We start from the raw sequence: 27,285 nt of genomic DNA, 5'->3' as shown, positions 1-27,285 counted from the left end.
CTCTTTGAACAGTCACCTTGAATTTGGGCAATGTTAGTAAGGAACACCGTGAGTGATTTCACCAAGGCATCAGAGTGATGGAAACAAGCTATCAAGGCTGCTGGAATACAAATAATTATGGGAGACTCTTGTGAGTCACATTACTAAGACATTAATATGCAGTTCATCAGAGAAAAAGCTATGTTAGATGCTGTAAGGAGAACACAGAAAGGAAATGTAAACCAGCTGATGCATAATTCCTATGTAATAAAGAGGTGCTTCCATGTTAACACTTCAATAAAATATTAGTTCATATTGAAAAATTAAATTGATTCCAGTTCCATGTATTTTGCTTATTTTCTAGTTCATGACAAAGCCATATTGTGACAAAACTGTATGTTATAGAAAGAAACTGTGTTCTTATATGGATTTAGTGCCTAAAACATCATGAAATTAAACCATTACTTAACAATAGGTAATATATCTTTTTTCAGTGAGCAGTTTGTATGTTAGTGACCCAAAAAATGCAATATTTAACTATAATAAACTATCACTATATACTCTACCCCCACACACCCTCCTTTCACTCTCTGTCTCAAAAAGAGATCATTTTTTCCTAATAAAAATCAGATAATGAATTGGTAAAGAAAAGAAATGTGTAAATGAGTATACAGTAACAGTATTTTGTGACATAAGATACCATTCAGATTAGTCTTGCGTAGGGTCAGTCAGAATTAATACTGAAAGAATGTCTCCATCAATGGTTCTTCATTCATATTCCATGAAGTGGAGAACGGCCTCATGTTATGTCAGCTGTTCCTTCTATTTTTAAATACATGAAGATTAATAATATTTAGCCAGAAATCAAACAAATAAAATTAACATTTTTATACATTTCAAACCATTGAAATTATGTCAGTGAGAAGTTTGGTCTTGATTATTTCTAACAATCATTTCTTATATTCACTGAGGAGTCAACCAATGAACATTATAAATTACACACCAAGTTCATTTTGATTCTTCAGTTTTGTTTCCGCTTCCAGTCAAGAATACTTTTCTCAACTGCAGATTGCAGAATCGCATACTTGACACTTTTTGTATTTCATCAAAATTTGCTTACAGTGATCCTGAATTGAAAATAATTGCACTTTGCCTCAAATTTCACTTTTCTGAAAATATCCTTCATTCCCTGAAAATTATCCTAAATTACCAGCATTTACTTGCTGATTTATTGAGTCAGGAAAATAGTTGCCAGTTGAAAGCTTTGCTGATGACAAGTGCTGACAACAATGAGTGGATGCACTTGAAAAGAAATGAACAGAAGATTAAAAGTGACATGGAATAACTTTTTTATTTTCGTTTATTTATTTATTGACTGAATAGAATTTTCAAAATAAAGGTGGATTTGATTTGATATGCAAAAACCATTCAAGAACTGAGATTTACTCAGTGAGAAATGGAGAGACACATATTGTAGATTACTAGCAGACAGGAAATTAAAGAAATGAAACAGGGAACAGACTATAGTGGAAGATGGAATGAGGGTGAGCACGAGACATAGCTGAATGAATGGTAGATGAGAAAAGGAACACCCTTACTGGGTGTAAAGAGATGAGAAAAGTTGTAATGGAAGGTTGGTAGGTCAAATTAGTAAACCTGCAGGGGAAGCACCAGTGTTTATTGCCACCCGGAAGTGCAGTTTATGGAAGTTTCTGGAGGAAGCCTTTATCTAGCAGCTGACATTAAATGGCTGATGATGGTGTAATAATTCATAGATTCTAACTAATAGTGGTAATAGAGGTTATTTGAGAAAAATAATAATTTAGGATCAGTATTAAACCATAATGAACAGCTGTTTAATCCGCCCCCTCCCCCCCCCCCCCCCCCCCCCCCTCCTCTAGCTTTAATTATGCTCAGATTTGAGAACCACTGCCCTACTGAGTATCAATGTAGTCTATTGCAGAACTGGGGAATGCTTTGTCACTTTTGCCCTTAGTTCATTACAGCATGGAAGCTTTTCCGTATTAAACCAAAAGACATTTTTACAAGTAACTTACTTTTTAAAAGGAATACTATTTTGATATTTGTAGTAGTGGTGACATAGCGGAAGTATTATAGATTGTTTCATGCTTGGCAGCATCATCTACATAAATAAAAATGTAAATGTTTGTTTGCTCGAAACCTTAAATCTTCGAATTTTTCCCACTGATTGATTTGAAATTTGAAGTTTTGAGCCAGCATAGCATTATAATATGCATGTGTGTTTGTATACCAACTGGATTGCCATCTGTTGAGAAAACACACACACACACACACACACACACACACACACACACACACACACACACACACACACAAAGGGTGTATCTGAAATGAAAGGAGAAAGTGAGAGGGCTGGTAGAATGGGTCATAACAAATGGTGCTAGGCGTCAATTAATAGTGTCGTTTGGCACCAAGATGATGAGCACACAACGTGCCATCCTAGCCAACATGGTAGGAGGTCTGCAGGGCAATGATTTCAATATACTTGTAACATCAAGGTAAAAGAGACGTCAGGTTGAAGTTTCAAGACCTTTATTTGCAAACACTGTAGTCAACATAGTTGCGGATATTCCAGGCGGGACAACACTACAGGTTTTCTGCCTCTCACTGGGACATGCAAATGGCTCTTTGGTAGGTGTTGCATACAAAGCAAAACACGTGCACACTGTGGAGTCTGGTTCACCCTGTGTCACTCTGCCATCAAACAGGGAAACTCTTGTGTTTGTTACTGTATGGAGGAGAGAGGAAATGGAGCGCTATTATTGGGGGGGGGGGGGGGGGGCAGACATACACTAAGCATATGGGATGGCGGATGGAAATGTTGATGCTGCCAATGTTTGTACATTCAGTGGTTTCCGAATCTTGAGTGTCAGATCCAGGTGCATTTACTGCTATTCACTGGTCCCTATGACAGACAGGTTCACTTGAGGTATGTTTTCCACTAGCTCGTTCTCATAATGGCACATGCACATTTAAGGCCTACTTCAAAATCTGGTGTGTTCATTTTGCGTTATAGATGCGAAGTCGTGATGGATGTGGTTGTCAGTGCACAGTGTGTATACTAGGGCTTGAAGAGAAGGCATTGACACTGCTGGAAAACACACCCATAACTAACTCGGTGTGTCTTGCATGAGAAATGGATGTGGCATGAAGATTATTTGCACCCGTACTGCCTTCAGCAGATTCACACCGTTAACACAGACAAGTTTCCATGTCAGATTGAATTCTGCCAGTGGTTTTTGCAAAAGTGTGCTATTCAACTGGACTTTCCAAACCATGTAATTTTTATGGATAAGGCATCCTTTACACAAGAGGGTATGTTCAACAGTCTCTGTCAACACGTTTGGGCTCGGAAAAATCGCTGCCTTCGTTTATGGTCACCAAGACTGCTCCACTGTCAATATTTGGGCTGGCTTGGTGGGTGATAATCTGCAACTGAACACGAACAGATACCTAATCTTTGTACGAGAAATTCTGCCAGAGTTGTTGGAACATGTTCCACTCAGTGTGTGACAACAAATGTGGTGCCAACACGATGGTGCGCCTTGGCACTTCGCACATGCAGCAAAAATGAATTTGGATGAAATCTTTCGTGAGAACTGGATAGGGCGCAGTGGGCTGGTGGCATCACCTGCACATTCCACCCAACTTGATGCCCATTCATTTTTCTTTTCTGGGGCCACCTGAAATCTGTTGTCTATGAAACACCCATTGATACTGATGAAGAGGTGATAGTGCACATTATGGCAGCCTCTGATGCAATTTCCAATTTGCTAGTAGTGTTTGAAAGAGTACAACAGTCACTCCAGTGTCATTGCACGGTGAGAATGCAAGCAGGAGGGAGTAACTTTGAGCACATTTTGTAAATGTTTTCAAATAAAGGTTATAAAACTCCACCCCAACTTCTCATTTATCTTGATGCCACAAATACAATGAAAATGTTGCTCAGCAGCCCTGCTACCATGACGGCTTGGATGGCACGTTGTGTGCCTACCTTCTTGCTGGCGTGTGACACTGTTCAACTATGCCTAGCACAGGAAACGCACGATGAAGACACTGAGCTACGACATCAAAATATCATGCTGTGAAGATGTAGACCAACATCAGTACATCCAATTCTTCAAGATATTAATGTATGGGTTTTCTGTTAAAACAAACTGCAAGGGAAAAATACTGTATTGTGCTGTGAAAATGTGTGGTTTCATTTCCTTTCATGCAGTCTGTTTTACTTGTGATAGCAGGTCATTTAAATTATTAGACACATTGTTATATAAAGGGTTGTTCTAAATGATGGACCCATTTTCAAAAATTCGTACATATTCAAGTGCAAATCAAAAATGAACAAGCTTTATATTAATGGACAGAGATATTTTTAAAGTTTTTGGCAGGCAGTGGTGGGCAGGCAGTGATGGTTTCAGAAGTGGCCAGTAGAGTTTGTGTGGCAACGGGGCCATCATTCTGTTTCACTGTCAGTGGTGAGTGAGATGGCAGTTGTGGAGCACAAGCTTTTCTGCATTCTTGAGTTCATGAAAAGTGAGTTGCAAATTGCAGTGCAGAGTGGGCAATTTGTACCAAATTCGGTATTCAACTACCAACTCCCAAAAGCATTAGCCACTGGTTTAAGCAATTTAAACAGACTGGGAGTGTGTGCAAAAGAAAAAGCACAGGCCAACTGCATATGTCAGAGGATGATATCTGACAGATTCAAGAAAGTTTTGTACGTAGCCCCAGTAAATCTACCAATAGAGCCAGTTGAGAACTTGGAATACCCCAACCAACAGTATGGAAAGTTCTGAGACAGTGTTTGCTGTACAAGCCCTACCGATTATAACTTGTGCTGGCTCTCAACCCCAATGACAAAGAGAAGCATCTCGCATTTTGTGGTTATCTGCTAGCAAAGATGGAGGATGGTGCATTTCTGCAGCTTGTAATTTTTAGCAATGAAGTGATGTTCCACCCTAGTGGAAAAATCAAGAGGCACAATGTTCACATATGAGGTTTTGAAAATATGCATTCACCATTGCACCGTGAAAGAGACTCACCGAAGATCAACATGTTCTATGCCATATCCCATACAAAGGTTTATGGACCATTTTTCTTTGCGAAAAGAACTGTAATGGGAATCACGTACCTGGACATGTTGGAACAATGGCTGTTCCCTCAAGTTGTGGAAGATTCCTAGGACTTTATTTTCCAACAGGATGGAACTCCGCCCCATTGCACCGTGATGTACGAGGCTTTTTGAATGACTTCCTTCCTCAGGTGCTGGATCGGCCACAGGGGACTTGAGGACCTGGTTCTGCACTTCTAGCCACTGAGATCTCCTGATCTCACAACCTGCTGCTATTTATTATGGGGTTATGTGAAGGAAGCTGTTTATTTCCCCGCCTCTACCAACTGCTCTGAACTACCTGCAGAATGGATCACTGCTGCCGTGCGCTCAGTAACAGCAGATACACTTTCGTGTGTGTGGGATGAGTTTGGCTACTGCGTCAATGCTTTCCGTGCAGCAGACGGTGGCCACATTGAACATTTATAACATTTCATATTATTAAATAATTATTAAAAAATAATTACAAATTATTAAATTTATTTGGAACATTATGAAAGAAAACTTTGAAACTTCCTCTTTTCATTGGTATAAAGTTTGTTCATTTTGGATTTGTACTTGAATAAATGTGAAGTTTTGCAAATGAGTCCATCATTTAGAGTAACCCTGTATATTTCTTGTCCAAATACATATAATTTTAAGCAAAAATTATATACATATTATTTAAATGTGTTTTCTTCTTCACAGTCAGTTTTCCATAATCGAGGAAAGTTGTATTTATGGCTTATGGGCATTTGAATAGAATACTACCAAGGAATCTGAACTATCAAAAAGTTTGTAATCCTACACACTTGCAGATTAAACATACGCAAAATATTGCTACTGAAACCAATATCCTCCCAGACCCCGCAGCTGGATAGATCTCTCTCATACCCTTTAACCAATGATTTCAAGTGCTTTATCCATTCATTCTAAGCAAATTCTGTTGTGTCTGAATTCTTGGATGAGGTAGCTAGTAGTAATGTAGTTAATTAGAACACTATGAATAAGTAATACTTCATTAATTACAGTAAAACTTATCTTTGCTGTAGTTATGAAACTGCACAAGTGGACTTGCGCTTCAGAACACAGTAAATGAGCACAATTACTGAGTGGAAAATTGATACAAGTTCAGAATGGCCTTACTGTAGCTTCACTATAGCCACTAAAAAACAGAAGTTTGAAGACACTTGTTAACACAGTTCTGAGAGCTTTGTTGCGTGAGCACAGTTCACAGGAGATGGAAATCCCTTCACTCCCTGATGGCTGACATGGCTGTGTCATGGCAAGTAGGCAGCACAGTGACATTACTCTGACAGGAGCTTCCTGGAAGGGGGCAGGATCTGACCTCAAACAGAACTGTCCTCCTACTGACTGGCTGACTGGCACAGCTATTTCAGGATAGAGGCGTGGCAGTGGTGCTTGGAACTACTCTAGGCAGGACTTCTTCCTAATACCTCATTGGTGCCTGGTGATACCAGTTTGCTGTGCAGTATCTCTCCATCAGTCAATACTTCTTGCACTGTGTGCCATTCTCAGTACTCAACGACACCACAACCCCAATTTCCAATCAAGGTTTCATTTGAAATAACAGTAAACAAGGGTCAAGTTCAGAGAGAGAGAGAGAGAGAGAGAGAGAGAGAGAGAGAGAGAGAGAGCGGAAGAGGAGATCGATTTTTTTGGTGTGGGGGGGGGGGGGGAGACTTAGGCAGAGGGAGGAGTAGATGGGCAGAGAGAGGAAGAGGAAGACACGGACAATGATAAGTGGGGTGGTAGGATGTGATGGACAGAGAGAGGGGAAGGAGGAAACTATGGACAAAGAGAAGGGGGAGGATGAGATGGACAGAGAGAGGAGGAGATTAGGACATATATCCAATTCTCATATATCTTTGGCAGTTGCGAAACATTGCTAGTTGATAATACTTTTGTTAACAGGTTAGTAGGAACAAGAACCATGAAGTCACAGCTGTTGGATGGAATCATGCTAATGAATCTGAGTCAGTCACTGGGCCAATACTTCTTGGGACATCAAAAGGATTAATCCTTGAAGCAGAAATGAGTTTTGAAGGTGACAAAATATTCCAGACGGGACAGCAGTATTGGAAACAGGTTTGTTTGAACTAAGCCTTGTGTAAAAAGTTATTGTTCATAGCAACAGTTAACTCTTTAGCTTCTCAATTGCTTAAATGAGTGTTTGCGATTTACTATAAGTGAGCTATCTATTCACTAACTAATGAACTATTGACTAATAAAATATCCGCACGCACGCACGCACACACACACACACACACACACACACACACACACACACACACACACACACATCTCTCATTAAAGTTTCTCTCTTCAGAAGGAAATTCTTTTTCACACTTACCTCTGTAATACAGGAGGAACATTAATAAAACCGATAAACTGCAGGGATGGATTCCTGACTTGAAATGGAGGAAAAATGTCCTGTGAACTTGTGTCCAGAACTGCCTCATTGCCACAGTAGACGGCACTGACAAATGACAGTTCCTCTGACCATGGGCTGTTCGTTCCATGTGTGTTGCAGGTGATAGGGGTAGTAGCAGTTGTCATGCAGGATACACATAATTGTACTTGGGCTTACACCATATTGGTGGGCCACTTGTCTGGAGCTTGTACTTCTTACAGTACACTGTGTCAATCACACAGCCTTCAACACACAAGGACTACACAGCAAGTGGTCAGAGGTACTGTCATTGGTCAGTGCCATCTATCATGGGAGTGATGCATTTCTGGACCCATTTTCACAGGCCTTTTTTTCCTCCATTTCCAGACAGGAATTTGTCCCTGCAGTATGTTGGTTTTATTAATGTTCATCCTATATATACACACACACACATTTTAAGGATGCACTTGTGATCCAGGTAGATGTATCAACAGAAATAAAATGGTCTTGACTGGTATTTACAATATCCTGGCACAGCCAACTTTAGTTAGCAGACAATACTATGTTTAATGCATAAAAACATGTGATATGTGGAGTTCAAGATCACTGAAATGTTACCTAATTGAAAATGAAATCATCTTAACTTATTGACATGATCAATGAAGCTAATACACTACAGGGCATTAAAATTTCAACACCGTGAAGACAGCATGTAACACTCAGGGTGTATACGCCTCAGGACACCTGGGAAATTGGGGAAAAACATGGGAATTTTTTCATCTAGGAGAAAACTGGGAAAAACCCAGCATCTTTTTATAATTCCAGAAATTTTTTGTTGTTTTAGTTTTGAGTTGATTTTTTGTAATTTTTGCCTGGCGAGAACTGATATTCTAACATAGAATTTTACTTTAGCCCGCTACTGCAGAACAATACTGCAGCAATAAAATATAAACAAGAGAGAAGCAATATCAAACTTACATTGTAAAGAAAATGTGCCATTAACAACAACAAAGCACACTGTGCCTGCATGCTTTGATGACAGCAAAATTTGTCAAAGGCTTTAGGATGAAGATTGTACAATATTTCATAACAACAAATTGCTTTCGATGAGCATGATGTCACAACTGTATTCATTATAACAGGTCATGGGAGAATATTGCGAATAGCGGCTTGAGAAGTGCTCCCTTCAAAGTAAAGTTCCTTTTACGCAAGATGAATTACATTACTTGTGAGAATGTGCGATGAATTTCTTAAATCACAGAGCATTTGACTCTCATGCAAAACTTAACACTTTGAGGACCACCGTCTTAGAAAGATTTCAGGCCCAGAAGACCAGACATTTATGTCATTTAAATTATGCTGGCACATTTGTGTTTGATGTATGTTAAATAATAACATACACCAAAAAAGATGAATATTACATGTGAAAGCTTAGCTTTTCTTGTAGCTATACTATATGTATATTAATTTAAACCATGAACTTTTCCTATTTGTGTTCGTGTTACTTAACAGTGATGTTGGTATAGACTGACTACGTCTCGTGTCCTATGCTCTGAATACCTGCTGTCATTTTCTGGCAAGATAATGTTACGTGAACTGTGACTGGCTGCCAGAAGTGCATCACAATCTTGATTCAGTGCTTCAGAAACTGACATTCCATATTTGATGGAATTCATCTTTATATTTTCATAATACAAAAATATGCAGTGTACATGTTACTGTGCATCAAAAATCCTTCCAAAATGCATTATTTTTTTTGCTGGGCTGTACTGGGAAGTTCTATGCCGGTGTATAAAACCTTTTCCATTCAAAGAATTGATAAGTTTTAAAGTTCCAAGGGAAAGTATACTGTCACTTAACTTGGATGAAGTGCATTTTCACCCGGAAAAATGTGCATTTTCACCTGGAAAAATGTGCATTTTCACCCGGAAAAATGTGTATTTCCACCCAGGAAAAAGTGTGTCTTTAACTGAGAAATATGGAAAAATCCTGGAATTTTTTTCCTTGTCTGCATATACACCCTGGACAAACATCAATTTTACAGCTTCAGTGTGCAGATCAAGGTCGAAGGAAAAGAAAATTGGAGGAACAAATATACACCGACAAATATGCTGGAGATCAATGACAGAGAAGAATACAGGAAAAGATTAGAACGTCACCAGTGGAGCCGCCAGGAGAAACGGAAACTGAAGATCTCGGAAGAAGAACGGGAGAGGAGAAGAGAAAGAATGAAGAGGTTCTGGGAGAAGAAGAGGAAAATGCAGTCCACGAAGGGGCTACCCGTGGTCCTACAGAGGCCGTAACGCAAGAAGAAGAAGAAGGAGGAGAAGAAGAAGAAGAAGAAGAAGAAGAAGAATGTGCAAATGATTAGCATTTCAATACAATTGCACAAAGGAGTTATGGGGAACACCATCTACATTCAGTATACAAGGAAAGATTGCACAAAGGGCATGTCATTCAGAAATCAAACTTTTATGTTGATAGTTTGTGAAAAGATTGTATTATACCTCACTTAAGAAAGATAAACATCTCTCAGCACATCTTGGAATTCAACAGCAGTAGAAGAATTGCCTGTTGAGATTATGGTTTATCATTCCACAATATTGCTGCATTGGTCAGGATTCTGTGACTGTCATTTGAATATGGAGTTAGTGGCTTCGGAAGATGAACCATACTCATCACCACGTAGGTTCTCAGTGCCTCCACACGACTGGTGCCCAAGAGGACAGACGTATTGTTCACATGGCTGTGGATAGTTTACTGACATGTTTCGTACCTCAAGTCAGGAAATGGTCTAGTTTGCAGTGAGACGTGTATCCACATGGACAGTACAACAGTGTCTGGAGCACCACAAACTGTCAGCATGTTGACCATTGTTGCAGCATCCTTTTATGGAAAAGCAGAGAGAAGTGTGTTGATAGTGTTGCACCTCAGTGGCAACCTGGACACAGGCAAGGCAACACATCATCTTTTCAGATAAGTGCCAATTCTGCTTACAATACTGTGTCTATTTGTGGAGGCTCTGAGGAGATTCAGCATTGCCAGATTGTATTCATCATCATAATAGAGGCCTAGCGCCTGTTGTGGTAGTATAGGCTGCTATTGGGTACCCAACATGATTACCTCTGTTTTGTATAGCCAGTAATTTGGACAGCTGCTGTTACATTTTGGATGCATTAATGATGGTGACTGTGCCCTGTCATTGAGGTTTCTGTGAAGTTACCTTTGTAGTAGACAACAAGACTTGCAACGAATAGTATATTTGGCCATATGCGAATACCGAGTATTGTGCGGGCTTTGTAGCAGAATATCAGGCAAAAGTATTCGTCTGACACATGGCAGGAAAATTGTATCGACATGTTTTTTCCTTGCTCAAATGTATTTACCTCCCTTCCGTGCCATGCAGTCCCACGCACTTGGTTGTTACTGTGCTGCTTGTTTTGTTGACAAGTTTAGTTTTGATACACCTAATCAATATGTAAGCATAGTTTATTGTAGTCTCTATTTTTTTATTTGCATAAAAGTGAAATGATCGTGTGTAAACTGATCAAAATAAAAACTTCTCATGGTGGCATTGGAAGGAAGGCAACTATTTCAGGAATGATAAAGCATTTGAAAAATAAATGCAGCAGTGAACATCGTAAGTTGCAGCCTACACTTCCTAAGGGGCAAAAAATTATGGATTAAGATACAGATGTAAGTAAACTTTCGACATCAAAAAAGCAACTGACTTTTGAAGAATGTGCTGAAATGTGTAAACCATGGGATATTAATGACCCCCCGGGGGGGGGGGGGGGGGGGGACCTTCTCTTAATTGCCAGAATGATAGCGCTTGCAATGAGGCAGTAGGTACAGTAGAAAGGGTTGATTTTAGAAGACTGATTGATCTGATTGATAGTGCTTTGTCTTGGTATGAAATACCAAGCTGCCCTTACTTTTCAGCCAAAATAATTCCAGAAATATATCATAAGGTGGTTGAGACAGTTAAAAGACTACTTTCAGAGACTGATAATTTTTCCGTGACATGCAACATGCTTGCATAATGAAAACAGTTTTTTTTTTTTTTTTTTTTTTTTTTTTTTTTTTTTTTTTTAAGTTTTACTGCATATTTTATTGATTGTGAATTGAATGTCAAACATATAGTATTTGAACATCAAGCATTTTGAGGGACATCACACAGCTGAAAACGTAATGATTAGTTTACTGGAAATTGCAAGTTTGTGGGACATCCAGTTCGTAGAAATTCATGTCGTTATTCTTGATAATGGATGAAACATAGTGAGAGCTGTTAGTAATGCAGAGTTGGCCTCAATGCATTGTTTCATTCATACTCTTCACTTAATTGTTGATGATTGTCTGAAGGCTCCATCAAATGTGACTCAAATGATAGCAACAGGTAGGAGGATCGTAACTAGTTTTAATCATTCTGGCACTACACAGGAAAAACTGCATTCTGTCCAAAAAGATTTGGATCTCCCTCAGCATGAATTGGTGCAAGGCATCAATATGCAGTGGAATTGTATGCTTGCAAGGCTGATGGAACAAAAATGTGGCCATTTCAATCAATATGCAGTGGAATTGTATGCTTGCAAGGCTGATGGAACAAAAATGTGGCCATTTCACACTATCTCGCAGTCTGTGATATTGCCAATCTGATTGCTGTACAGGGGGAGCTTTTAGAGCAGCTTTGGAAATTATTACACCCATTTGAGGAAATAAATATTTCGAATTCTGGATATGATTGTGTTTCTGAAATTTTTCTGTATGTTACTGCAATAATGTGATAAATTGAGCATATCAGAACTAACACCCAAATTAAGCCAGTTGATTCTTGTCATACAGCAAGGGTTGCACGAATGATTTGAAGACATCACAAGAAGTAAAAATTATTTGGTTACTACTGCTTTAAACCCATGCTTTAAAATGAATGTTCTCACTAGTCAACTGCAAAGAGAAAAAGTGAGGCAGTATATTTTGATTGATAACCTAAAGAGGAACTCTGAAACAAGCAGCGACAATAGCACAAACTTGTCCTCTATTTGGGCCAGGAGGATGAGAACCAAAGAGCACAATCTAAGCCAGACTATTCACTCATCTTTTATTGATTGCTTTGAAGAGATGATTGGGGGAAAAAAAAAAAAAACATATCATGAACTGAAATAGATTAAGAACATATCATGTCATGACAATCCATACACATGGTGGCCAGCAAGAAAAAGATAAATTACTGTGTTTGGTAAATCTTGCGACAAAATGTTTGTTGGTACCAGGAAGTAGTGTTTATTAAGAATGCCTTTTCTCGGAAGCTGGGAATATCTATGAGGAGAAAATGAGTAAACTATTGCCAAAAATGCAGAAAAATTAATTTCTCTTCACCTTATCTTCCACTTCTAATTTTTAATTGTGAGAATTCAAGTGCATAGACATTCATTATTTTAAAAAATGTGCTCGTGGATTACATAAATGTAATTTTTTATACCTAGTTTTTTGTTAATTTTTATAATACAAAAGTTGATTACATCCCTTTGATTTCTTTAATGATTACAAGGAAAATACATTATTATTATTATAAAATAAATCAATATTTTCATTTTACCAGTATTTGACTACAACCAAATATCTTACTTACGTATTTGATATTGAGCCGAATAGTACCTAGATGTTCGATATTCATCCCAGTAGTACTTAGATATTCAGTGTTCTACCAAATAGGATAAAAGTTGCTGAATAGGCCAAATTTCAGATAATAGCCAAATATTTGTTGCAAGTCTACAGATAGCAGAAGACTGCATTATACCTGTGCTGTCTGGAACCACCTAGATATTGGGATCTGTTGTCCTTGCCAGCATTTTCTCCGTGTTTCTCACCCATTAAGCAAATTCCAGTCTTTGTTGCCAATGAGCAGCAGTTGGCATGGGTGAATGAACCAGGCACATGTTGCAAAGGCCCTGTAAATAGAAATGTTTGCTGAATAGCCCCTTGGTTCCTGAGCACTTAGCTGCTCAACAGTTGCATGTCTATTTGCTTGTACACGTCTCTGTCATCTATGGCCCATGCTGCACCACAGTTGCCTTGGCACCAGTTTTGGTGCCATTTTGCCCTGCACAGTATACTTTAACCATGGCAGCACACAAACAGTTTACAAACTTAGCCATTTCAGTAATGCTTTTACCCTTGTCCCGAAAGCCAATGATCAGTCCTTTTGGATGGCAGATAAATTGCTCCATTTCCACATTGTGATGATGACTACACTGTTTGCTGTATCTACCCAACATGCTTTATATACCCTCCTCTACTAGTGCCATCAACTGTTTTCTGTAAATGGTTATTGCTTGTTGATGTTGAACATAGGCAGTGGCCACATCAATGTGACTGGACCACGTAAGACGACATCTCAGGGAGCATTGACTCCAGAATCCCCTGCTAGAGAAACAAGCCACAGATGATACATGTGCAGCACATGCAAGTCCAGCTGCAAGCCAGACTCCAGAATATGAGCATAGGCAAGGTTTTGGTGCCCGGCTTAGCTGTCCAATTGTCAATTCCATATCAGTGTTATCTCACCGAATTCGTTTGTCTGTGGCCAATGGTGCAATAGTCCTGCCTGTGATAAGGCCACATTGGACTTCCTTCATTTTTAGAACATTTTAATCTCACTCCTATCTGAATACATGTTTCATCATGAAATTGGAGAAGAATGGAAACCTCTTGTTTCTGGATGTAAGGGTTTGTTGAAAAGAGGATGACTCCTTGGGTCACAGTGTTTTTAGGAAACTAATACATATCAACCTATATCTGTAAGCTGTCATCACCCATCTTAACAGAATAGTGTATTACAGACACTCATTCATAGGGTCCAAGCTGTATCTGATGGAGTGTGTTCGTCAGCAGAGCTTAGCCATATCCAATCTGCATTTATCCAAAATGGGTTCTCCAATAAGCCAATTCACAATGCATTTCAGCCAGCACTCATTAAACCAGGAGTCAGAAGAATGGGAGACCTTCATTAGGGTGGCTTTTCTGCAGTATGTAGGTGGTTGGTCCTTCAGGATCAGCAGACTTCAGGAAGCACCAAACAGAATTTCTGTTCCATCTTCTGGTTCAAGTGCAAATGATGGTGGGATCCATAAAAGATGGCTTAGGTGTAAGAATACGATGAATATACCAGACACTGAGGCAGTGTGGGAAATAATACATTGGCCAGACATTTTGCACTATTAAAGACACAGGATTTCAGTAAGGTAACACCGATGGGAAATTGAAGGCATGCTGGATTAACCAGGCACTAACATCTGGAGTGCAGACATGTTCTTGAGTCCGAGACTTGTGCCTGCCTTTCCCATGCCACACGCGGGGAGTCCATGATTGCTTTCTCTGCCAAGGGGCTCCAGATGTCAACATTCTGTGGAGTAATGTTACAGCTGTACCTGTCGGTAGCTTCACTTTTGTAGCAAATCATCATAAAAATTGGTAAGCCACAATAGGTAACTGTGTTTGCACTTGAAGATGATGAGCAGATGCCTCATAGAAACAGTCTGAGTGACAATGTCTTTAGTTTCATATATTTCCATCTGGTGAAGTGTGATATTCACATTCATTGTCTTGTAAATCTTTGTTTGTGTTAAGTCTTTCTACTCTTTTTTTTTTTTTTTTTTTTTTTTTTTAAATATAAAGGCATTGCACTTGACACGTTGCATTGTAGAACTGGTTGACTGTTAGTTCCCAGATACAATAAGATGATGATATTGTATCAGAAAAGAGAGAGATAATTATGATATTTATGAAAAGTGTTTGCTATATCCTTTGCAAAACTATAATTCATTCCATAAACAAAAACATTTTAGAGGCTGCTTTCCATCTGCATGTAGGTTTGTGTCTGGATTGAAGCAGCCCATGTACATACTACAGTTATAAGTACTTTAATTTAAAAAGTTTCTAAAATATAATTCTGTGGATGAGATCATGTGAGTTGTGTGATGCATGAACTATACACAAAATAAATTTTTAATTTGTAAATGTCTAATCTAACCATCATTTGTGTTGGACGCAGCTCCCAAGCTATCTGCCTCTGTACGGAACTAGAGAAGTTGATGGTCTGGTAGGTTGTGTGTGTGATCAGTGCATGTTCTTATTACACAATTTGTTTTTCAAAAAAATTGAATTACTTAGCTTAATTGCAATGATTTCCAGGTATTCCAAAACATTTTATGAATTTGTGTGGTTCCACAGAGCATTTTAAGTCTCAAATGTCTATGATGTATATTAGCAGACTAAAGTGACAAATGAAAATTTGTACCAAGGCTGGGATTTGAACCTGGGTCTCCTGCTCTCTAGACAGATTAACTAATGACTACGCTGTGTGGGCACAGTGACTTTGTGCAACTGCATGGACTACTCTAGTATGCTTCCTTCCTCAGTCCAAATTCCATATTAATGCTCCAGCCTACTGGTATTCCCCCTAAATTCAAACAGCATTGCAGAGGCTCTCTAACTGTATTGTAATAGCACGCCAGTATCAAATGAAATGGAGGATTCTGCCTGAAACCCAAGCCTTGGTGCTTTAATCGCATGAAACTATGTGGTTCCAGAGATCTTTTGAAGTCTTAAACATCTATGATATTTATATGCAGACTGAAGTGACAAATGAAAATTAGGGACTGATGCAGGATGGGAAGGGAAACTGACTGTACCTATTCAAAGGAACCATCCTAGTATTTGCCATAAGCAAATTAGGGAAATCACAGAAAACTTCAATCAAGGTGACCGGACACAGATTTGAACCGTCCTCTTCCTGAATGAGAGTTCAGTGTGCTAAGCACTGCATCACTGCACTATTTCACTGTATCAAGTGTACAGAGCTCTGCCTAAGTTGAATTTCCATTGTGGGAATACCAAGGGTTCTGTTGACTCTGTGTGTGTGTTTGGGGGGGGGGGGGGGGAGTCTTTCAGAGGAGTATTTGTACCACTGGGACACCTTCTGACACAACCAGTTAAGAAAACTTTGCTGTCAAAAGCAGTCACAGCTGATAGCTATCACCAATTTTAACAGGACACAAGCATGTTAGATTGCATTCTTGATTATAAAAGGAGGTGATGAATCATTTGAAAATGTCTCCAGGGCTGTATCTTCACCCACATATAACAGAACTGAAGCAGTGCGTGTCAGAGAGCCTTTCGCACCAGACCAGCCAGGTGCCACCAGCATCTGCCATCACATAGTATTCCACTACACATCACCACTTTTGCCTCACCTTGCTGCTGCCCCTGGAGCTAATTTCATCCATGCTGCTTACTGGCAGCTGATTAACTTTGTAAAATTGCCTGGGCTCGTACAAAGTAGCATTGCCTGATAGACTGTAAATCTGCACCAGTATTGAAAGTGCTGTTAATTACTGGCTATAGAATTGAGTAGGTGTCAGAGTCTCCCGAATAATATTTCTTGTCTAGAAGTACAATTCCTGAACTATTATTTTATGCTGTTTTCGTGGACTGAAGGTTTTTTTTTTTTCATAAGTGTACCTAATGATAGATAAACTAACTGTATCCTGTCAGACATTATTTGATGTGGAAGACCTCAAAGTGACAATGAGATATTAAGGATGTATTATATGTATAGTGTAGTAGGAAATAAGTTTACATTGTGACCCCTTCAGTGACAGAGATTTAGAAACAGCACTGGCAGATACAATAACAACAGCTGATTTTTAAATGTCGGGAGCTGCAACTACAGCAACTCTTAGAGCAGGTGTTGACCTACCATGAGGTAACCCCACCCATCTCAACACAGACCATGCTTGCACCATTCCTGGCATTTGACAGCACTCATTAGGACTGAAGTTCACGGGTAGCACACATGGTCCATCATCTGTGGTCACACACGTCATAGACACTGCCCGATGATGGAAATATGGTCTTGTTTTGTATCGGCCAGAGTCTTCTGCCCTCACCCTGGATGAGCTTGTGGACAGACTAATCCACAACTGTGACCTAGCCCCTTGTCACAGGTCATATCTGAATGACTGCAGTTCTTCCAGAGTTTGGAACAACCAGGACAGCTATACTTACAATGAGTTGCTTAACATGATGACATCAATGGATAATGGGAATTCACTTGCATGACGGATAACTGTGGCAACATGTATGCAGATATCCTTATATAGGAAAGGCTGTTACTGAACATGAACAATCAGAAAATCTGAGCCAACACCCTCAATCTACCGGATCCTAGCCATGAGAAAATACACAGCCATTGCACAGGTTTTTGAACTGGCATGGGCAGGCTCATGAGAGATTTCTTACACCATAGAGCAGCTAGTTGTGCTGCAACATTGTCTGAAGTTAAGGGCATTTTAGTGCTAACTCATAATGCTTGAGATTTTATTTGAATGCAAAATTCTTAAAATGATAGTTTCACAATATGTTATACAAGTTGAATGTAGTACAGCAGCTAGTGAGTTTGTTCCGTATTTAACTATCTACCATTTGTGGAAATATATAGCTGCCATGAACAGTTCACAATTACACTTTCTGATTTTTTGAGTATAGATTCACGGAAGAAAATGATCAAGAATACCAGTGCTTCATACATTTATTATTGTCATTTCCATTCATCTGAGAGGAGAAGTATAAAATTTAAATAAAAATTCCTTCTTTGCTATAAATGGATTTCATTGTTTTGTTACTCAGTACATTGCGTAACTTTAAGTGATGAAACACAACAGTTGATTTTTCAGTAACATTCTAAAGGTTTGTAGTGCAGATGTTGTGGTAAGCATTATCTCCATCTCCATTGAAGTATTGCAGTTCTGCAGCTTTCATTTTCATATATTAATAGTGAAGTTTTTGTTCCTGAATTTACATGGTACCAAAACAATCTTGTTTATGACCAGTAACTAATGGAATAGTAGAAAGGGAAAAGCAGAATTGCTTATGAATACACCAGAATGTTCCAAACCAGTAAATTTGATTTGGCAGCAAAAGTTCCCTGCAGTGAGTCCCCTGATACATTACTGTTGCTTGACTGGTTATCAATTGATAACAGCACACACTATGAGCCGTCTTAATGTTACTCATAACAATTTGATGCTCAAGAAATTCTCATTGCACGTGAGCCCTGCCCTGGCTCTTTTTCCCATCCTAGCCAACAGTTTGCAATGCTTGTAGATTCAATTTTAGTTGAGGATGAGTTGGAAGTTGTGCATTTTTTGAAGTTTTATATGTAAGGAGTCTTTCCCAAACAGATAGGAGGCAGATTTTAGTATAATACAGAATTTTTGGATTTTCCATTCATTGTTAGTGATCAGGTGGCTCCACATACCTGTTTTTAAGCTGCCATTTGTCTCGAACTGTTTTCCTCTTTGGGAGGCAATTTAATATGCAATTGCTTTATGTTTTGTTCTTGTTGTGTGAATATCTTTTTAGTGTCTGGTAGGCAATAGTTTACCAAATTCATCCCTGATTATGCTAGGGGAGGGTGCTGAAGAGTTAGTGACTGCATCCCAAATAAAATAAACAAAAAAAAGGGTAGAGAAACTGGTTTTATGTCACTTTGAATCTTGCATTATTTTTTCAGATGTTCTCTAATCTTTACTTTATTGCACATGTTTTACTCCCCAGACCTTCTTCATGTGGAACGGGTTACTGCAGCAGGAAGAATGGCCACATCTGGAGTGGTGATTTACTCCATGTGATATTCATTGGAGTTTACCAGGAAAACATGTCATGTTATCAGATAGGTTATAATTGCTGATAAACATCTCAATTTACTTTAATGACACCTTTAAGAAACCTTTAGAACAAAGCAAGTTTAAACCAAGTGGTGTGATATCTTTTACTTGCAATGTATAGCACATCTGCTTCTGTTGTCGATTAACAGGTGCAGTTTATCATAGTATGACTGTGTCCAATTCATATGAACAATAATTATGGAAAGGAGAATGCAGTCATTAAGATGTAAAGAAATATAGTTACAGTAAGATGGTAACCCATAGCTCTGTCCAAAAATAACCATGCTTCCAGTAGAAGTCCATAATTCTTCAATGACTTGTTAAGAGACAGGAGACCTGTCATTATTCTCAATTCTTCCAGATTTTCTGATGCGCTCTGTGTTAATGAGATATTAAACTTTCAGTAACAGATTCTAAATTCATTGTTTTGAAAGTGTGTATGAGCTGTGTCTGTTCAACATCTAACAATTTATTTTATTTCAATTGTTAGCAGAAGACTATGAAATCATTCTGCAATGAACCAGTGACTGATAAATATTTTTATGTATGTTAGGTCTTACTTTGGTGATAGTTCTAATTTCTGTGTTGTCACTGTAAATTTCAATCTAAATTAAGTTTATATTCCCGGCCAAATGCAGTATATTGAAATTATTCAAATATCACATCTTGGAAACTGAAATAATTGTTCATGTAACAGGTGTTTGATATTGGCAAAGGAGAGAATGTACCAATAACAGGATTGGAATTCCATCGAATACCTAGTACAGATACATATTTCATTCTTGTGACAACTCCTTGTCGCTTGTATCAGTTCATTGGCAGTGTGACAAATGCTGAAGAAAAATTATTTTTCACACAGATATTCAGCAGCTATATATCAAATCCAGGTAATAAAGAATAACGTTCTTTTTCTAGGTTAGTATGAGATATTTACTTATTAGATGAACTTCATGAATTTATTTCAGAACGATTTCAAGAAATCCCTAGCAGTTTGAAATATTCCAGACTAGAGTTTCATTACCAGACACCTAAAGGACTCCCAAAAATCATCGCTTGGCTAACTGAGCCTGGAATATTTTATGGACAGGTAAATAAATAAAAAAAACAATCATATACAGTAGAGATGAGAAAATTATGTTGCGTGATCAAATTAAAAGGACAAATAAGTGAAAAATATTTCTGAAACTTTTTATGTTGACCATATTGTAGCATGAACAACACTTCAGTCGAAAGATGTTTGTATGGTTTGAAAGCTTAAGTGATTAAGTGTGGCAGAGGTAGGTATCATAATGAGCTTTTTGCAGCCATGGTTGCAATTCTTTTCTTGTGATATGTAAAACAAAGGAATGTGAGTAGAAGTGCAAAATTAAGAGGCAGACAGATTTAATTTTGTTTTAGTTTTGAAACTGTACATTCTATTCATGATGCAACATAACAGAAGGCAAGAATATTTGCATAGGCGTTATTCATGTATCCAAACAAAGCGTAGCAGACCTTGGCTCCTCATCACTTTTTAGTAAAAATTTTTTAATTTCTTTATCCTTTTCTGACAGTTATGGCAAATCAGTGCAGCAGACTCTGAATGTTGAATGTTTTAAAAAATTATTGCAGTGTTGTACTGGTATTATAAAGAAGCAGCATACCTATAGTCTTAAGAAAATGTATTTGTAAGGGCTGCAGCATAGCGTATACCATGTGTCTGTCAATTCCTGGTTTTATGTTCTGGTCTTGAAGCTAATGAGTAGTGCAAATGTTGTCAATAAGCTGAAGCAATGGCACAAATGATGATCATTTTGTTTAACCTCGGATACCAAGACAAGTCAAATTATTTTCTGGCAAATTATCTTTGTGTGTTTTTAATGCAGTAATGTTGCATTCCATGTTGATTTCACAAGTTGAACATACAAATAATAATTAATAAAATTTTCTCGGGCTTCCAGCTATGTCAGGTGGTTAAAATCCCAAGAGCTTTCAACCAAGCTCTCCTCAGTCATTGTGAAGTGGTAAGAATAACTGCTGTGTCACCGTGGCCGCGTCATTATATAGCCGCACTGCTGGTTGTGACATCACTAGTGCTCTCTTCCTCACTATATATGGTAATGTTTTCATCCCGCGGTTTAACCTTGTGATGGCCGGGTCCCAGGCTGTGCTGAGGTGCAAACCACTGTCCTTGTTGATGGTATTTTCAGAGGTTTTTATTTCAATAGCTTCTTTTATGACGCTATCCCAAAATCCCTTCGTCCTCATAACGACAGATGATTTGTCGAATAGAATTCGGTGTCCATTTTCTAAGACGTGTTCTACCACAGCTGATTTTTCTGGATAGCATAGCCATAAGCACCTCTCGTGTTCCGTCTGGCATTGCTCCATAGTACGTACTGTTTGGCCAACGTAGTAACAGCCAGACTGACATGGTATCTTGTACACTTTGTCCTAGATTGTCCTTCACAGGCCTCATGAGCAGTCGGATTTTTGCTGAGGGCCTGAACACCGATGAAATGTTATATCTCTTCAGGAGCCGGCTAATCTTTCCCATCACTGTACCACAGAAAGACAAAAACACAAGTTTCTTGCTTTCTTCTTAGGTGGTGTTCTCTGTTGGTGTGTTTCTTGTGTGTCACACTAGATATAGTGTGTGACACCTGTCCGTGGCTGTACCCGTTTTCCCGGAAGACTTTTCGGAGATGGCTCAGTTCTACAAATAGTAAATTTATTTTATTCCTTTACTCATAAATGATCTTAATTTGTGTGTAATTTAAGGAGCAAAATTATAACATTGTCATCTTAAATTGCTGAAAGCCCCTCGTATATGTTAAGTTATAAGTGTTTTGGACAATCATCAGGAAAAGTAGTCTGACTGAACTACTGAACTAAACTGTGTTCCTAGATATTTCTTTTACTGTACCACATTTGCATGAAGTTAATATTCATTTTCACTTGTTAATATCTAGTGTGGCTGTTCTGTCTGGTGATTTTATCTGTACATTATCCTGCAATTAACTTTTAAGTTTGGTTACATTCTAAACTCTGATGCTAGTCCCAAAGTTGCGTGATGATTTATGTTTCTTCGTCATTGCCATTATCATATCACCAGCACTGCTGCCACAACCACCACCATCACTGTTTCTGTGTGCTGTGCACCAATCCTCTATAGGTAAGTGGTTGCCTTTCCCTTATTTTACTAATTTTTCCATCCAGGAATTTCCAATATTGCTACAGATATAGGTCAGACATCTAAGTAAAGCATCATATGCATGCAAGCTCCTGTTGTACACAGATAAGCCAAAACATTGTGACAACCTGCTTAATAATGTGTTGGTCCCCTTTGGAATGCAATACAGCACAGATTCTACCTGATAATATCCCAGATGTGTTCCATCAGATCAGATGAATTTAGTGACCAAGACGTCAATGTGAGTTCACTATCGAGCTCCTGAAACTATTTTAAGGTGATTCTGGCCTTGTGGTGAAAGTTATCCTGCTGGAAGATTACATTGCTGTCAGGAAAGACATCAAGCATTGTGGAATGAATGAGGTCTGTAGTAAGATTCACATACTCCACAGCCATCATGATGACTTCAGTTATTACCACAGATCCCATGGTAGTCCATATGAAAATCCTCCATAGATAATAGTAAACCCTCCACTTGCATCTGTTTTGGTAACCATTTACCTGTATGTCAGTGTATCCAGACATGACCATCGGCATGGTGTAACAGAAAATGTGATACATCTGACCAGACAACATGTTTCTGTTGATTCATGGGGTACCGTCAATGATCCTGTGCCCACTACAGTCATAACCTAGTGCTGTTGGGTCAACATACATAGGTGTATGTAAGGTTCATGTGCTATGGAGCTACATGTTCAGTTGCAAGGAACATTGTGCTCTGAAACACTGCACCAGCATTGTTTTCTGTCTCCACATCTGTGTTACAGAGCAGGCAATCATGTGACCACCTCATTCTCTGATGGGGCATGGATGTCCAACATCATGTTGCCTACTGTGGTTTCATGATCCTTCAGCCACTTTCCGTAAATGCTCACACCAGTAGAATGTTTTGACATTGTTGATATGCCCATTCCCAGCCACTGGACTGTAATCGTCTATAACAATCTGTCATTTCAAAGTCATTAATGTCAGTGGATTTCCATTTGTGGTCTGAACTACTGCTAAAATAATTTACCATTTTTCTCCACTCAAGTTATATACTTTCCTTACTGATTCACTTGCTCACAATATGACCAGAGAGCAATTAATCTAATGGTGGGCAATGATATAATGTTTTGGCTCATCTGTGTACAATTAGTGTAAGGACCACAAGAACAGTACGCACAAAATTAGGGTGTGCACAGAGGAATACGGATGCAGATCTGTCATCCACTTCAGTTGTGAGTGCAATAGGAGAGAAGTGACTGATACAGTGGTTTGCATGATATATTTGGACTGGTATTTTGTAAAATGAGAGAAAGTATGTTGTTTTGTGCTGAACCTTTTCATGTCAAGTGTATTCTTCAGTGCACTGTATTTATTTTGTTGTTATCTGCTCCACACATTATGTGCCAATCTTGAATTAGAAACTTGAGATAATTGTGTACAGTTAAAATTTTTAATTTTTGGATCAACAAGACGTGATATTAGATACTCAGTGTATGATACTAAATATAAAGATGCTGCTTTATGTATAAATCTGTTACATGTTCTTTGTTCATAAGGAGCTCCTTGTCTTGGATCTATGGAATGAAAAGTGTATATATCTATGTAGCCTTGGTGTAAAAAAATTTTGAAGTACAGAAGCCCAAAACTCGCCTGCATTCTCCATATTTTATGTTGTTATGAGGTTACTTATAATACTGGCAATGGAAAAAATATTTTTATGTGTTTACCTCACAGGTGTATTACTGGTTCATGTAGAAATGTTGCATCAGTCTCTGATAGGCTATTCATTAATATGTAATAAATATTTCTAGTCCTGTGAGTGTTCATTATCAGTTGACCTTCTCTTTTCTCTACAGCTTGACACTAGCAATAGTGATTCTGTCCTGAGCAACAGCCAGCTGCTGCATTACCCTGCACCATCTGAAGGGGCTCCACTTGCATTTGTCATCACAGAATTTCATACATTATTGCTTTTTGCAGACCATGTGAAGGGAGTTTCCTTGCTAAATCATGAATTGATATTTGAAGACTACTTCAGTGAGGTGAGGGTTCTCATATTTGATAATATTAATTTTTTAATCATTTTACTTTCAGTTATCACATACTGAGCAGCAACACTCAAAAAATTTGAAGTTGTAGTTAGCAATCCAAATACACTTGTGGTCCATTTTTTATCATCTTCTTTGTTGCACTTTAATTTGGATTTTTCTATGTAGATTTTACATTTTATGATTAGATGAGACAAGAAGAAATCTTTTGTAATTGTATTTGCATGAAACTGAGAATTTTGTTTCTTTGTTGAATACTGACACCAGTGTGTGGGAGCTATTTTGGTAATTTATCTTCATACATATGGGGGAGTACATTCTTGGAGAGCAGCTATTGCTCTTCCATTAAGCAGTTTGATTAACTAGTGAATTCTGACCAACTGTATAATTGTTCATACAACATGTTCAGCAGAACCTTGCATTTTGTTTATAAATCGCTAGTTCATTCTTTGCTTGTTTGATTGATGCTTACTTGCACTTCAAAAGACCTCTTGAAATTATCAAATACATAAGAGAGGCAGGTTACTTGTAGTTACATCAGAATACTGAAGTAGTACCAAGTTCTTGTTTTGAAATGGAGAGAGAAATGTGTGTGTGTGTGTGTGTGTGTGTGTGTGTGTGTGTGTGTGTGTGTGCACGCGCGCATGCGGGGTGGGCGTGGGGGGGCGTGAATTAGAGAAGATAAAGATGACCATCATTTCCTGCATCATTTTAACTCTCAACCCTTAGCTTTATTTGTGTAATTTTCATTACATTCTTTTGAATTTAAATAAAGAGGACCAACTCAGTGGTTTCTCTTTTTACTTGCAGAAGTGTTGCTGCAAGATTAAACATGAAGCTAGATATCTCTCTCTTTGTATGTGTGTGTGGTGGGTAGGGGCTGGATAGAGGGATGGAGGGGGGGGGGCACTCTGTTTTGAACCCTAGACAATGAAGCATGGTCTATATGGAAATTATTTGTACTTTTAGTGTTGTGGATTTGAATTTCAGAATTCATTCACATTCATTATTATCAAAAACACCATTACGGAGTAAATTTATTGACATATGAGCATAAGAAGCCCAATGTCTTTGAGGAAGGTATTGCAAGATGTTCAATTTTTGACTGCATGCTTTTATAGAAAAAATATACTTTTGACCTTAACTGCTTTGTCCCAGAAAATTATTAAATGGTACAACCTGAGGGAAAAAGTATGCTAGCAATCCTGTCGCGTGGTTGTCACAGTGAGAGAGATTTCTAAGTATAAAGCATGCAGAACAGAGTTTTTAGATTAACTAATCCACATGTTGATGCCATCTCTGAATGTAGGGATTTTACACACATGGTGTTTCATTTAGTTTGTGCTTATTGAACTATACTCCTGTTACCTTAAGTCATGCTTTTTAGTTTGGTTTTAGAATGTGAGAGGGAGTTGAAATATTTTGAGTTTTGCATTTGTTGTGTGAAATTGGGTACATTAACAGTCACTTTTTTGGTTCATAAACAATTATTTATATCCAAAATATACAGAAGAATTAAAATGATCTACTTATATCCCTTATTTATCTGAAAACTATGAGCTCCAAATCACCAAAAAAATTAAAAAATTAAAAAATGTGTTGCTCTTACAGCATTCCAATTTTCATAATTTGTTTTAAAATGCAGTTAGGTTAAGATTTCCTTCAACATGAATTTCTTGTAACATTCAAGGCTTACTAAAAGTGTCTTGTGTCCAGATCACACTGATATTAAGCATTCATCTACGAGGATGGTTTAAAAGTCCTCAAAACAGAATAGAAAAAAAGTACTTACATCACTGAAACTCTCTTTATTTTTCAATGTAGTTTCCTTGTAGATTAATGCACTTGGTCCAACGATGTTCCAGTGTCTTGATCCCATCTCAAAAATGAGTTTCCCCCAGGCCTGCAAAATAGTTGTCAACTCCATCTATCAATTCTTTGTTTGAAGTGAATCTTCACCCATCAAGAAAAATTTTCAGTTTTGGGAAGAAATGGAAGTCTTGTGGGAGCCATATCAGGTGAATAAGGCAGATGTGGCAACAATTCATACCTTAGTTTGTGTAATTTTGTCATGGCGACAGCACATGTGTGCATGCGCACAATGTCGTGATGGACCATGACTTTAATCCTTGCTAAACCTTGCTGTTTTTTGCATATCTTTTGTTGCAATTTGTCTAGGAGGTTAGCATAGTATTCTCCAGTAATTGTTTGCCAAGTGGGGAGATAATCTACAAACAGAATCCCCTTCGCATCCCAGAACACTGTTGCCATGACTTTTCCCTCTGAAGGAATTGTCTTTGCTTTCTTTGGCGGCAGAGAATCAGCATATTTCTACTGCTTTGACAGTTGTTTTGTCTCTGGGGTATAATAGTGCACCCAAGTTTCATCTGTGGTCACAAACCAGCACAAAAATCTTGTTTGTTTCTCATAAAACGGGCCAAATTTTGTTCTGATATGTCCATCCTCCTGCGTTTTTGATCCGGCATCAAGAGTTGCAGCACCCATCTTGCAGATGATTTCATTTCTAATTCTTCAGTTAAAATGTGATATACTCTTTCAGAGGACATCTGGCAAGTGTGAGCAATTTCAAGCACTTTCAATAGGTGATCCTTCATGACCATTTCGTGCACTTTTGCAATGACTTCAGGAGTAGACACATCTTGGCTGACCACTGGGCGGATCATCATCTAAGATCTCCCAACCAAATTTGTCCACTTGGCAACAGTTGAATATGAATGGCAGAGTCCCACAGTGTATTCTGGAAATCAGCATGAATGTCCTTTGCCTTCATACCTTTCTTTATGAAGTACTTAATCACTGCTCGAATC

General features: G+C 38.3%; 1 protein-coding gene across 2 annotated transcripts in view; it reads left to right on the top strand.

Annotated features, from left to right (window-relative positions):
- Nucleotides 1-27,285, top strand: part of LOC124776225 (vacuolar protein sorting-associated protein 18 homolog) — a 267,952-nt gene that overhangs the window by 15,633 nt on the left and 225,034 nt on the right. The window contains exons 4-8 of one of the 2 annotated variants that reach the window (XM_047251081.1): nucleotides 7,046-7,219; nucleotides 15,574-15,621; nucleotides 19,947-20,136; nucleotides 20,215-20,336; nucleotides 24,266-24,451. In XM_047251081.1, coding sequence (XP_047107037.1) covers nucleotides 7,046-7,219; nucleotides 15,574-15,621; nucleotides 19,947-20,136; nucleotides 20,215-20,336; nucleotides 24,266-24,451 — 720 coding nt within the window. The remainder of the gene's footprint in view (nucleotides 1-7,045; nucleotides 7,220-15,573; nucleotides 15,622-19,946; nucleotides 20,137-20,214; nucleotides 20,337-24,265; nucleotides 24,452-27,285) is intronic. The other variant, XM_047251082.1, reaches the window with a different exon arrangement.

Source organism: Schistocerca piceifrons, chromosome 2 (genome assembly GCF_021461385.2).
Source record: "Schistocerca piceifrons isolate TAMUIC-IGC-003096 chromosome 2, iqSchPice1.1, whole genome shotgun sequence".
Taxonomy (NCBI): Eukaryota; Metazoa; Arthropoda; class Insecta; order Orthoptera; family Acrididae; genus Schistocerca; species Schistocerca piceifrons.
Note: the sequence above shows the minus strand (reverse complement) of the source record. Positions and strands in the feature narration are given on the sequence as shown.